Genomic DNA, 13287 nt, shown 5'->3' with positions numbered 1-13287 from the left:
AACTAAGAAAGGTGTCTGAATGAAGGTAAGATTGAAGGTGAAAGTGAAGAAAGGCCCCTTCTAAGGGAGGAGAGCATTCCAGGAGCGGGGGTCAGTGAAAAAGTATGAAGTCTGGTGATTGCCTGTTGTGTTTGAGGAACAGTAAGAAGGCAAGTGGAACTGGGTGTTAGAGTATATGGAGAGACAAAGTATAAGAAGATTGGAAAAGTGAAGGGGCTTGAAAAACCAAATAGGCATATTTATATATGATCCTAGAGGTAATAAGGAGTCACTGGATTTACGGGGCAAGGGTCATGCATGACATGATTAGATTAGCACTTGAGGTAGATTTCTTTGGCAGCTGAGTGGAGGAACCAAGTAAGAGGCTGTTGCTCCATTTCAGGAATGAGGGGTTAAGAACCTTCGCTTGGGTGGATGCTAAATGAACAGAGAGAAACACTGGAGAAGGGGATGTATAGGACAAATGTTAGGAGGATAGTTGATAGAACTTGGCAGCAGGTTGGATACATGGGAGATGACTGATGCCAACTTCTGGGGTGCTTTCTTTCATTAATGCCTCCTCGTCCCTAGAACAGCGACTTCCATTTTCTTTGATACAGAAAGGTGTATCATGAATGAGTCTTGATTACAGTTATCTTTTGGCTCAGAAATGGGAGTAAGGGCAGGGGTGGCAGTAGTAGGATTCTCTTGGTTTAAGGTTAAGAGATGGCTGGCATGTGGCTGAGAGAGAGTTAAAATTTGTACATTTTTGAGAGCGGACTTGAGGTGCCATTAGTAGAACTGGGATCAATGAAAGACAGCCGTAATATATATGCCATTCTTCCCTGGAGAAGGAAAAGTTGCTGAGATAATTCCTTTGTTAGCCACTAGGTGGCAGGTCAGCCTAGGCCATCTTTTTCCTGTCTAGGCAGTGTGATAATAGATAAAGAAACAAAATGAATAAGAGATGGAAAAAGTGTGGCTATTTATCTATGGACATTGACAAATTTGAACGTTTGCGGGAGCGTATGTATTGATTGGTATGAGGTGCGAAAGTTTTAACGATCTTATACAATTTGAAGAAGTCCTTCCATTTTTCTATAATAATTTTGGAAATCTGTGGTTCTGTGAAATGTATTGACTGATAGTATTGGGGTAGGTGAATGCCAGAATTTATAACAAAAACAATAGAAAATCCATCAATCTTGTAGGCTTTACCATAGGAGCAATCTTGTTCAGTACATTTGTCAGTTGGTGGCCAGATGGCTTGTATGTCTTGTCAGGATAGAAATCTGTTTATTTCCCAGTCATTTCTTAGCCCAGTACTGTGCATACTTCATATACATGAGTAAAGGTTCCTTCGGTGATGGTTGCCTGTAGTTTCTCATTTTTGCTAGTTGTGGAAGAGTTTTGTTCATCATATCCATTGAAATCATTCTTCCCCCTCCCCCCCCACCTCCCATGAAAACAGGAGAGAGAGAGAGAGACTGTCACTAGGCACACTGAGGTATTTTTGAAATGAAACTCTTACGGAACCATTTTATATTTTCCTAAATAAATTTTAACTGTGTAGTGACCTACAGTTTAGGTAGATTAGGTAAGGTAGATTATCAGAAAGCATCACCTTTTTCTCAGTTATAAGATACATTGTACTCCTAAGTATGTACAACACTATATATATGTAGTTTTACATGTAGAAGAATATTAATATTTGTGGTATTATGCTATGAGACATAGATTTTGAAAGGTCAGAAAATAACCTATCCCTTTTTGGGGGGAAGGGGCGGAGTATATCAACATTACCAGTAACAGTTTTGGTAATGTATGCATTTTACGTAGTCCTGCGTACCATTTCCCACAGATATGACAATAGAAACTAGAGAAGGCAATTGCCATTTTTGTCAGTCATTGGAATTTATACTATATACTGCTTCTTCTTTTGGCAAGAAAGCAAAATTATTAAAGTGGGGACAATAACTCTCTTACTAGGACCCAGAACAGATGAGTAGTAGTCATGCATTAGCAGTGCTGTCTTAAGTTGAATTATGCAAAAAATTTAATGGGAGAATATTCTAATGTTTATGAATTTATACTAATGACAAGGTACCAGATTTTTCTTTCCTTCTCCAAATTTAGTACAAACTATTATCTTTGTCAGATAATGTAGTGTTCAGGGCATTTTAGTATAGTAGTCATACAAAGAACACCAGTTTATGAATTGGGACATATGGAATCTGTTCTTGAGTATTCCACTAATTTATGTGGTCAGAACTAAGTCCATTTCTGTCATTAAACGAGCATTATTATATTTCATAGGAATGCTTGAAAAGTGAATTAGGTTACATTGAAATGGAATGCTTAAATTTATGAAAGAAATTTGCTTTAAGATTTGAAGTGTGTATGTATATGTGTACATGTATGTTTATGTAAACTCCTTGTAACATTATTTATAGATGAAAAAATTCTGACCGATTGAGTATTTTGAAATATTACAAATGTGATTTTAACAGAATCATGTAAGTAAGCCTAAGTTATGTTACATAGGATCACAAGATATCAATTTCGAATATAATTTATTATTTTTCATTTCAGGGTCAGATAACATTAATGGATGTCCCAGTATTTAAGGCTATTCAACCTGATGTGAGTAATGCTTTTACTTTATTTCCCAAATTTAAAACATCTAAATATATTAATGTAATATTAATGTAATTTAAGTGTTTGTAGAGATGTGAAGTAAAATTTCTTTTTATACATTTGGAGCTATAAAGACATCATGTGTTCTTGATGTGATAAAAGCTTACCAAGTAGTGCTGACAGAATTTTAGAGCTGGAAAGGACCTTTTGGATGATCCAATCTCTCTCATTTCACAAATGAAGAAATTAAGGATTTGAGAGAATTTATTTTAGTTCTGTTTAATGTATCATTTCTACTATTGCTGAATATAATGACATTAAGAATGTGTGCTTGGATTTTCATCTCCATGAATGTGGGATTTAGCAAATACAATTAGAGACCTAGAGAAGGTAAGTGATTTACTTAGGGTTATGTGGTCTGAAGTGAGACCCAGACCCTTCTGGCTGCAAGGCCAACTCTATATCTACTAAGTCACATTGTCTCTCAGTAATGCATACAAGCACCTTACTGAAACAGAAAATAAGAAAGATGAGAAAGTATACATCTATTATATTGGAAAATTTTTTAGAGGAAGGAATATTTGGATATATTTAAAGCATGTGATGTAGGCCTGTTGGTTTAGACTCACCACACAGTGTAGTGCAGAAAAAAAGATTTAAAGGAAGCCTATCTGAAGAAGTCTAGCTAAGGACAACAAAAAGGATATTGTTGTTTTTTAGAGCTTTGTTAGGGAAAAGAAGATCAGCTATGCATAGGACCACAACTTAGTCTAGACAGGGTAATGATAATGGAGAGGAGTTGCTGCTCCACTGTATTTTAACTCTGTTTTCTTTGCCAAGGAGAATAGTCTTTGATCTGGAAAGGATGAAACAAAGTTGGCTAATAGTGAATTGATACATCACCAAGATAATTAGGGAGATAGTATGTGCCTGAACTGTTCTTGCTGAGTTCAAGTAGGCCCAGGTAAGCTATGGCCTCAGTTACTACTAAAACTGGTGAATGTGATTGCTGAGCTCTTGTTAGTGATTTCTGGAGGATCATGGTGAATGAGAGAGGTGCTATAGGACGGTAAAAGAGTGAATATTGTCCCAGTTGTCAAAAAGAGGAAGATAGAAGTGTCTGCAAACTACCTGCCACTTTTTGTACAATTCCTTGTGAAATCCTTGTATGCATTATTAAGTGGATGGTTAGCAAGAAGTGGAATTTCACTGCTTCATCATCAGGTGATTCCAGACTATGTCTTGCACCCCAAGTTCCCTTTCATTTTCTTGTGTGGCAGTCTTAGGAGGCTAAAAGAATAAGGAACTACTTTGGATACTGTTTTAGTAATTATTTGGCAAAGGCCATCATGCTCATCTTGTCCAAAAGAAAGCATGACTTGGGCCATGTGATAATGATTTTCGATGAATCTGTACCTGGTTGAATGGCTAGACTCAAAGAATAGGTATTAATGGTTTATCATCTACTCGGAAGAAGGTATGTCTGTGCTTCGTCTCCCCCCTTTTCTGAATGTCTCCCATAATGCTGCCAGCATGGATATTCCTGGAGTGCATTTCTGACTATGTAACTTCCAGGAACTTCTAGAAGGGAATATAAATTGAAGACAATACTATAAGCTCTTTCATTATCTGGGGATAATAGTAGTACCTACCTCAAAGATGTGAGAATTCTTTATATAAAACACTCTGCAAACTTTAAAGTATGATAAAAATGTAAGCTGTTTTGTGGAGAGTTATAAACACCAGCAAGAGCTGTAGTTTTAAATATAATAGTCTTTTTAAACATTTATATTTTGGCTTTATTCAATAAGTTCTTTTAACTACTACATATATCATTTGTTGAATATTTTAATTTGCATTTTATTTAAAACTTTGGACATATTTTTCATTCTGCATATGAAGATGAATCATTGATGTAACTTTCCATGAGTAAATGTTGATAATATGTTCACTCATCCACATGAATTTTATGTGATGTTGGTTCAGTGGTACTTTAGAAAATAGTTAGGATCTTCTGTTCCATAATGGAGGGAAAGATCAGTTTAATCCATAATCATTTATTAATTGCTTACTCTGTACCAGGTGCTGTGCCAGTCACTAGAAATATAAAGACAAAAGCAAAACTCTCCTGTTCCTCAAGGAGCTTAACATTGTAATGAATAGATTATGTAAAGATAGAGGTTTATAGAAAACCTATCCGAAGCAAGCAGATGATGATCTTGGAGAGCCAGGCACTAATAACCGGGAAGAACATTAACAGCCTCATGCAGAAGGTGGCACTTGAGCAGAGTCCTGAAGGGAATCAAGGAGAAGAGGGGAGACTAGAAGCAAGGAGATCATTTAGGGTATTGCGATAGTCTAGCAGTCTCAAAGTTTTGTTGGTCATGTGCCCTGATCAACAGCAAAATTTGCATGCACCTTTGATAGGTGTATGTTTACTTGCGTATATGAGTTATATATTTTTACTATCCATACTAATAATATTATAAAACATACAAAATTAGAAATTCATAAAGAGTGAGATAAAGATGAATGATATTTAACACAAGTCATTGGGGAACCAGTAGAGTCAGTTGAATAGACAGGTGACCTTGTCAGATCTTTGTTTTAGGAAATCACTTTGACAGCTGTGTGCAGGATGGATCAGAGAAGCATATAGGAGGTAGAGAGACCAATATTGAGGCAGTGATTCATGTGAAAGGTAATGAGCCCCTGAACTGGGGAAGGACATGAGAAATGTGAGAGAGATTCTGTGGGTAAAAATGAAAATGTTTGGTAACTGATTGGGTATGTTACTTAGCAAGCATTAATAAAGTACTTACTGTGTACCTCTGGGTATTAAAAAAAAATGGTAGAAACAGTTCTTGCCCTGAAAGAGTTCACATTTGTATTGGAGGTGATGATATGGAAATAACCAGGTACATGAAAGATATTTACAGAGTAGGAGAAATTAATTTTAGAGAGGAATACTCTAGACGGACCAGAAGTTGGTATTTGAGTTGAATCTGAAAAAAAAACCAGAAAAACTAAGAAGCAAAGGTGAAGAGGGGAGAAAATTCCAGGCATAGTGGGAGGTAGACAGTAAGGAACAATAAGTAAGCTGGTGGATAATAAAGTAGAGTGAGGAGAGACTTTTGAGGCAAGGAGATCACTTATAAATCTATTGCAATAAGTTCAGGTGAGTGATGATTAAAGCCTGAGCTAGGGTAATTACAATTTGAGTAGAGAGAAGAGGTTGGATACTAATGAAGATGTAGTGTGAGTATGATTTTAGGAGTTAAGGGTAGAGGTTTTGAACCTGAGTGACTAGGAGAATAATGTTAAGTTTGACGTAATAGGCAAGTCTGAGTTGAAGAAGATAGGGTTTTGGGGAAAAGATAATGAGATTTCTTTAAAACATTGTGATTTTGAGATGACAATAGAATATACAGTTGGAGATGTTCAAAAGAAAGTTGGTAATATGCAACAATAGCTCATGAGAGATACTACTTCTAGATATATACATCTGGGAATCATCCACATAGAGATGATAATTGAACCCATGTGAGCAAATGAGATTAATGTAGAGGCAGAAGATAAGAAGGTCCAGGATAGAACCTTTAGGGGGCACCCATGATTAGAGGACATGAGATGGCCAATGATCTAGCATAGGAGTGGAGAACCTCTGGCCTCAAGGACATGTGGTCCTTTGAATCCAAACTTCCCAGAACAAATCCCCTTAATAAAAGGATTTGTTCTGTAAAACTTGGACTTGGTCAAAAGGCCACATCCAAGGACATAGAAGGCCATAGGTTCCCCACCTCTGATCTAGCAAAAGAGATGAATAATGATGTCAGGTCAGTTGGAGGAGAACAAGCAGAGAGTTCAGGCATGAAAATGTAGAGAGGGAGAGAGTATCCAGGAGAAGCTCATCAACAATTTCAAGAAAGAAAAAAGACGATTGTGAAAATACTATTAAATTGGGAAATTAAAAGATTGTTGGTTTTGGAGAGGTCAGTTTAAATTGAAGAATAAAATCAGAATCCAGATTTCAGAGAATGGAGTAGACTCAAGAGTTGAAGTTGACACCAAGGGTGCAAATCTGGGAGTTGGGAAGGATAGTAACAGGCAAGTGTGGAAGACAAATGAGTTTGGGAGGAACTTTTTGATACTAATTGTAACTCATCCATACCTGATCGTCCTATGTGACTGTCCACCAAGAATGAAGTGGAATGGGGAGGGTGACTCTTCTTGACCAGTGACTGCTCAGGAGCACAGAGCCAGCCAAAGGAAGTCCTGCTATAGTTACAAGATGACCTGAGGGGTTAGGGAGAGGGAAGATTTTTTTTAGGGCACCTTTATAAGTGACAGGCACACGATGGGACTGGGAGTGATGTGGAATTGAATTTTTTTGAGACAAGTCATGACATAGATATTGCAGGGAGGGCAGGACTACAACCCATCTTACTGTATCTTAGTTCATTTTGTTACACACCTTTCAGGATCGTGCCACAGTCCCTCACTTTGGAAACCAATGGTCCCAAAGCAAAGTGTCTTTGATTCTCCTTTTACTCCTAGATTAAAAATGAAGTAAAACAAGCCACCAGAAAAAAATCTTTTGTACCTAACATTCCTCATTAGCCTCAACTCATTCTAAATTTTTAGTACTCCTGACACCTTTTTGAAATCTTCTGTTAACCTGCTCTTGCTTTCATTTTCTATATATATTTCTTTTTAAAATGTACGTTGATTGTATTCAGACACATCACATTTTGGATAGGACACATTTTTCTCCTCAGTAGAATTTTCTTTCTTTTGTATCTCAAAATTTCATTCTTGAGCAACTCCTATCCATCTTGAGTTGACTTCTTTAAAATTTTAGTCTGTCAGATCCTATTTTATTATTGTTATCCTCTGAAGTCTGCTTTCCAAAAATCTTAAGTTTCATGTCATATTATTCCAAGTTTCCTCTCCTTTTCTATCACAAACTCAAGAAAGGAATGAAATGTTCTCTCTTCCCTCCATTCCCTGCCAGCCTTCCCATTATTTCTGCCTCTGTTCCTACCTGTTACAAATTATCTAGAATAAAATGTTCCTTTGGTTCTTTGATCTTTTGAAGAATGGCTTTATTTCTGAGACAAGTTGTTTAGTTAGAGTCACTTACTGAGTGTTTACTATTTATGTGTCAGAAACTCTGTTAAGTTCTGGCAATACAAAGGAAGGCTAAAATGTGGTAGTTAATCTCAAAAAACTCACATTATAGAGGGGAAAACGATGCAAATGACTGTGTACATATAAGATATTTATAATATAATAGAAGGTAATTGAAGAGAGAAGGCACTAGTAGGAAGGGATAGGGGAGTGACAACTCAGAATGGCCTCCTGCAGAAGGTAAGATTTGAACTGAATCTTGAATGAAGCTAAGAAGCTTTGGTGAGGAACAGAAACATTCCTTCTAGCCAGTGCAAAGGCCCAGAATTGTATGTTGTATGTGAAGAGCAGCATGTAGGCTGGTAGAATTATAGTGTAAAGAGGCGAATAAAATATAAGTATACCAAGAAGCGGTTGGGCAAGGGGAGGCTGGGGCTGGTGGATCAGTTGAGTTTAGGAGTTCTGAACTGCAGTAGGAATAAAGCTGGGCCAGTACCAATATGGTGAGTTTTGGAAATGGAGGGCCATGAGGCTACCTAAGATGGGACAAACCGGCCAGTGTCCAAAAATGGAGTAGGACAAAGCTCCCATGCCTATCAGTATCCGTATTGAGACCATGACAAGTGATTTCAGCTTGAGCAAGATATGGAGACCCCTTCTTCCTCTGTGTATTTGTCTTCTTCTTGATACATGCCTAGTGAAAGCATCTTGCATCTCTGTTGTTACTAGAGTAAGAAGTAGCTGTCTCAGTACAGGGCCAGGGCATTGCCAGCTTTTCTCTTTCTGTGCCTATTGTGTGTGACAGCTTCTGTGGCTCTTCAACATTGTTCTTTGAAAAACAAGTACTTTCTTCCTTAGAACATGTCTCTCTCTTTAGGAAGATCCTCATTGTTTTTAAAGCTTTCAGTGTACAGCTGTACTTTTTCCTCCCTTTCTCCAAGAACCCTTCTTCTTCTCCAGAGCTTTGACGAGCTGTTTTACAACCTGGACTTTAGACACCTTTTTCCCCCAACAAAATCTAGCTTCTGTTTTCTTTAGGAAAGCTTCATTCTGTTGAACCACCTGGACTATGGAGAAGGGATGTCATGAGTATCTTTACTTTGTCCAGGAAGCTGATCAGCCTCTTGGAATGCAGCAGTCATTTTGCTGTTGCAGAAATAAAATCATCACACGCTTGATGCTAGAAAGCACATTGATACATATACATATAAATAGGTCTAGATAACCATTAAAATTCCTGAGTAGAGGGGTAAGTTGCTGGAAGGCCCATGTGTGAGGAAACAAAAATGTTAAAAAAAAAAAATGGACTTCATTTATGGAAATAAGCCTTGAAATAATTTAGTTTATATCATTGCAGTGACTTGTTGACAGGTTTTATTCCTTAAAGTTTAAACAAAGCTTTAGGAATGTTCTCTAAACTTTCTGTATTCTTTTTATTCAGGATTTCATCTAAATGTTATATAAGTTCTCTAGGCCTAAGTATATCCTATAGGGATAAATAATTTAGAAAATGTATATACGCTACATTACTTGGAATTTTTATTTTACACTGAGGTGTTTAATGATTAATTTAAAATGCATAAATAATACACTAAACTATTTGGTAATATGCTACTGGCCCACGTGTATGCATATATATGTGTATGTATATATATGTGTATGTATGAGTATGTAAAAAATTAATATAGTGCCTCAGTTTCTTGATCTGTACAATAAAGAGGTTAGACTGGTTTCTGAAGTCTCTTCCACCTCTAAATCTATAACACAATAAACTAACAACTTAAAGTATGGATTTATATTTTACAAATGAAAATGGTAGTTTAGAAATAAGAAGCATAAAAAGACAAAAATAGAGGAAATAAATCTGACATAGTATCTAGTAAAATTAGAAAATTAATTATCCCTTTGAATTTGTTGAATTCAATCATGATGATACAGTATTAAATAAATTCATTATTTTAACTGTTCATTCTAAATTGTGGTTGAAGGAGAATTAAAAAGGTTATATTTATATGTGCATATGTGTGTATATCATGCTTCTGTGTTGCAACTTTTTGACCCTTATTATTGTAGCAAGAAAATCTTCTACCTATTTAATTCATATATATCAAATTATCATTAATTTTTCAGGAGCTTTCAAGTTGTGGATGGAATAAAAAAGAGAAATATAGTTCTGCACCAAATGCAGTTGCCTTCACAAGAAGATTTAATCATGTAAGTCTTCCCTAAAATGATGATACATTTTTCAAAAATGTAATTCTTTGAAGTGAAAGTTTTCATTAAGAAGTGTTTGTTGAGCTTTTCCCTAAAAATAAATATCGTTAAAATGGCATCTTCTTTTTACAGAATGTACTATTCTAGCATCATCTCATTCAAAAGTATTTTCTAGAAAAATTTAAATTGATGAGCTATTACAGAACCTAAAATTTTATAGAAGATGAAATGTCTTGTTTCTCTTTTCTCCTTTAGTTATAATTCTCGATACATAAAGCTCAAATACCCTGAGTCCCAAGAATATTAACATCTCTCATTCACTTTAATATGTAAACATTAGAATTGGATGGGACATTAGCCACACAATTAGTTAATTCAGGGGCTGGAACTAGAGCCTTTGTCTACTGCTTTTAATTTAATCTCCAATTTACATCCTTTTCTCCTTCTAGAGGGCATTGAAGCCCTCCCACAAAATCTCCCTTCTGTGGGAAGGAACCTAGAACCCTACTTCACTCAGACTCAGGACCACTGGTCACAGTGGTGCTGGGCCAGACTTCCCACCCTGGGGAGTGAACATGATTCTTTACACTGCAGAGATGAGTAGGCAATCACCAATTTCCAGTAAAATGGAGGACTACTAGGTCTTACTATCAGTCAGCCTTGTTCCTGTGCAGTGCAGATTTCAGCCTTCAGTGACAACCTGAAGAGCCTTGGGCCTTGATGTTGCTGAACCCTCAGAACATCTTAGGCTTTACCGTCTTCCCTTCAGTCAAATGCTCCTCTGTATTTTGTGTCCTCCCAATTAGAATAGGAGTTTGTTGAGAACAGGGGCTAGCTGACCTTATATTGACTCCTTGCTGTAACACTGTTCAGATTGTGGCACAAGTTTATGCTTGAGGTAACGCGGTGTTAAAACAAGACTTCAAGCGCCTCCTTAGCTGGAGATTCAGGGCAGGCATCTCATCCAGAATTTTGTAATGTATCAGGTGTTAATTAGATGATGCTAGTATCTTCTCAGATTTTATTTTATCAAAAACCAGGGCCACCTTCTCCATTCCCCCCCATTATGTGGTAGTATATTGTCTTAGAGTAACCGGAGACATAAAAGGCCACTAGACAGTGCAGTAGAGAGTCTCCTGGGTCTAGAGTTAAGAAGATCTGAGTTCAGATCCAGCCTTAAACAGTCACTAGCTGTACAGCTCTGGGCAGCTTACTTCACCTCTTTTTGCCTCACTTTCCTAGACTATAAAATGAGATGATAATGATAGCATTTATTTCCCAGGGTTGTTGTGAGGATAAAATGAGATAACATTTGTTAAGAGCTTAGTGCAGTGTCTGGCACGTAATAGGTGCCTTAAAAAGGCTTGTTCCCTTTCTGACTTAACTTTTAAATACGACGTCTTTTATAGCCAAAGTAAATGCTACAAATTACATTCTGTAAGGGTCTTGTGCTTTACTTACAGGAGAGGCCTCATCCTCAACTTTTGCTAGACAGTGCTTAGAAATTTTGCTATCTGGCTTCCCTAATGCACAGGATGTTATACACTCCAGAGAGAAGTATAAGAGTAAGTGGCTTCTCAAAGCATCCTGCCTGAAAAGAATAAGAAATGGCAGCATGCAACTTTGGTAACTCAGGAAATCACGAAAGCACAATAAAACGCACAATGCCAAAAATATGACAGCTTGCAGTCCTTTGAGAATGTGTGTGCAATCTTCAGTAACTCCTAAAGACATCATACGATGACAGTGTGCTTCTTAGGAAGTGATCCATGGAAAAGAAACAGCTGATAGAAGATAAGAGACTTTTGATTAAGCCCCTAGAGTTGAGCATCTTTGCCCAGGTCTTGGGTACTGTCAGGAAGCGCTTTTATACACCTTGGGCTGAGTGACTGGACTGTGATTCCCTTTATACTGTTGAATTGTTTTCATATCTGCTATGTCAACTTCTGTTATCTAAACTGTCTTTATGGAGCTTTTCAAACAATAATGATGTATTTCATGCTAAAATAGAAGTCTTTTTTAGTATTTTATAGTGACCATAAAAATTGTAGAAGAACAAGTGAAATGACTTGTTAAATCTATTTCCCGTTCTTTGGTTTTAATGACTGTCTCCTGGCAAATTTATTTTCATTTTAAAACTATATTGGAGTAACATAGTACTCATAACTTGCTTATCTCACTTATTATATATCTCACATATCTTATATATCTCAGTTATTATTAAGCCAGAGTAAGGATAATCATGGGCATATGGTGGCACAGCGTATAGAGCATCTAGCCTGGAGTCAACCTGACACTTACTAGCTATGTGATCATGGGCAAGTCGCATAACCACATTTGCCTCAGTTCATCATTTTTAAAATAAGCTGGAGAGAAAAATGGCAAACCACTCCAATATCTTTTTCAAGAAAACCCCAAATGGAGTTAAAACAACTAAACAACTTACAAACAATTGTGACCATGGTGCAATGGAGAGGGAGCTCTCCTGGCGGTCAGAATATGGGCTAAAACTTTGACACGCCCTTGGGCAAGTCATTTTACTTCCTTTCTCTGGGCCTCAGTTCCCTCATCTGTAAAGTGAGGGAGTTAGATTAGATTACCTGTACAGTTCCTTCCAGTTTTACTTTTTTGACTAAAACTTGGAAGAGGAAATTTACAATTAATATTCAGCAAATGACCTTACTTTGTTGTCTTGGGAAAATCACCTAAGTTTCCTTTAACATACTTATCCATCACTCAATGAGCTAATATTAATGTTTGAAAATATTTGGAAAATTGTAGTATTATTCAGCTTTACTAAATAATTTTGAATTCTATAATACAGTATATATGAGATGTCAGTCAGCAAGCATTTATTGTTTACTGTGTGCCAGATACTGTACTAAGTATTGGGGATTCTTTCTGCTACAAGCAGGAAGAAATTCCCTCCCCTTAAGTAGGTTATATTCATATAGGGGAAAACACATAAAAGGGAGTTACAGAGGGAAGTATCCACATGGGAGCATGTTGGCAAAGTCAGGAAAGTGGGGAGCAGCAGAAACAGGGTAGTAATGAAGGATGGTGGCCTGGGTCCCTCCCCAGAATGAAAACCCTGAGAGGAATTCATCTCTGGGACACAGAGACACAGCCAAAAAAGTAAAAGATGGCTGTCCTGAGGCCTTGTCCTCATAATGGAAGCTCTAGGAGGAGCTCACCAGTGGGGTGGAGGTTTCAGGATGAGAAGGCCATAAGACCTTGATTTGAATAGTCGTAACAACTTTGGTTCCTGGGACTAAGAAAAAGGACACCTCAAAGGAGGTTGTAGTAGTCTACATGAAAGATGTCTAA

The 13287-nt window shown here is 37.0% G+C and overlaps 1 protein-coding gene across 6 annotated transcripts in view; it reads left to right on the top strand.

Moving 5' to 3' along the window:
* RALGPS2 (Ral GEF with PH domain and SH3 binding motif 2) overlaps positions 1-13287 on the top strand; it is a 254358-nt gene that overhangs the window by 122614 nt on the left and 118457 nt on the right. For all 6 annotated transcript variants that reach the window (XR_011975647.1, XM_072648542.1, XM_072648543.1 and 3 more), the window contains exons 4-5: positions 2572-2622; positions 9877-9960. Coding sequence is in view for 5 of the 6 variants with exons in the window: in XM_072648542.1 (XP_072504643.1) it covers positions 2572-2622; positions 9877-9960 (135 nt within the window). In the remaining variant the exon portion in view is untranslated. The remainder of the gene's footprint in view (positions 1-2571; positions 2623-9876; positions 9961-13287) is intronic.

The sequence above is a fragment of the Notamacropus eugenii genome, chromosome 2 (assembly GCF_028372415.1).
Source record: "Notamacropus eugenii isolate mMacEug1 chromosome 2, mMacEug1.pri_v2, whole genome shotgun sequence".
In the NCBI taxonomy this organism is placed as follows: Eukaryota; Metazoa; Chordata; class Mammalia; order Diprotodontia; family Macropodidae; genus Notamacropus; species Notamacropus eugenii.
Note: the sequence above shows the minus strand (reverse complement) of the source record. Positions and strands in the feature narration are given on the sequence as shown.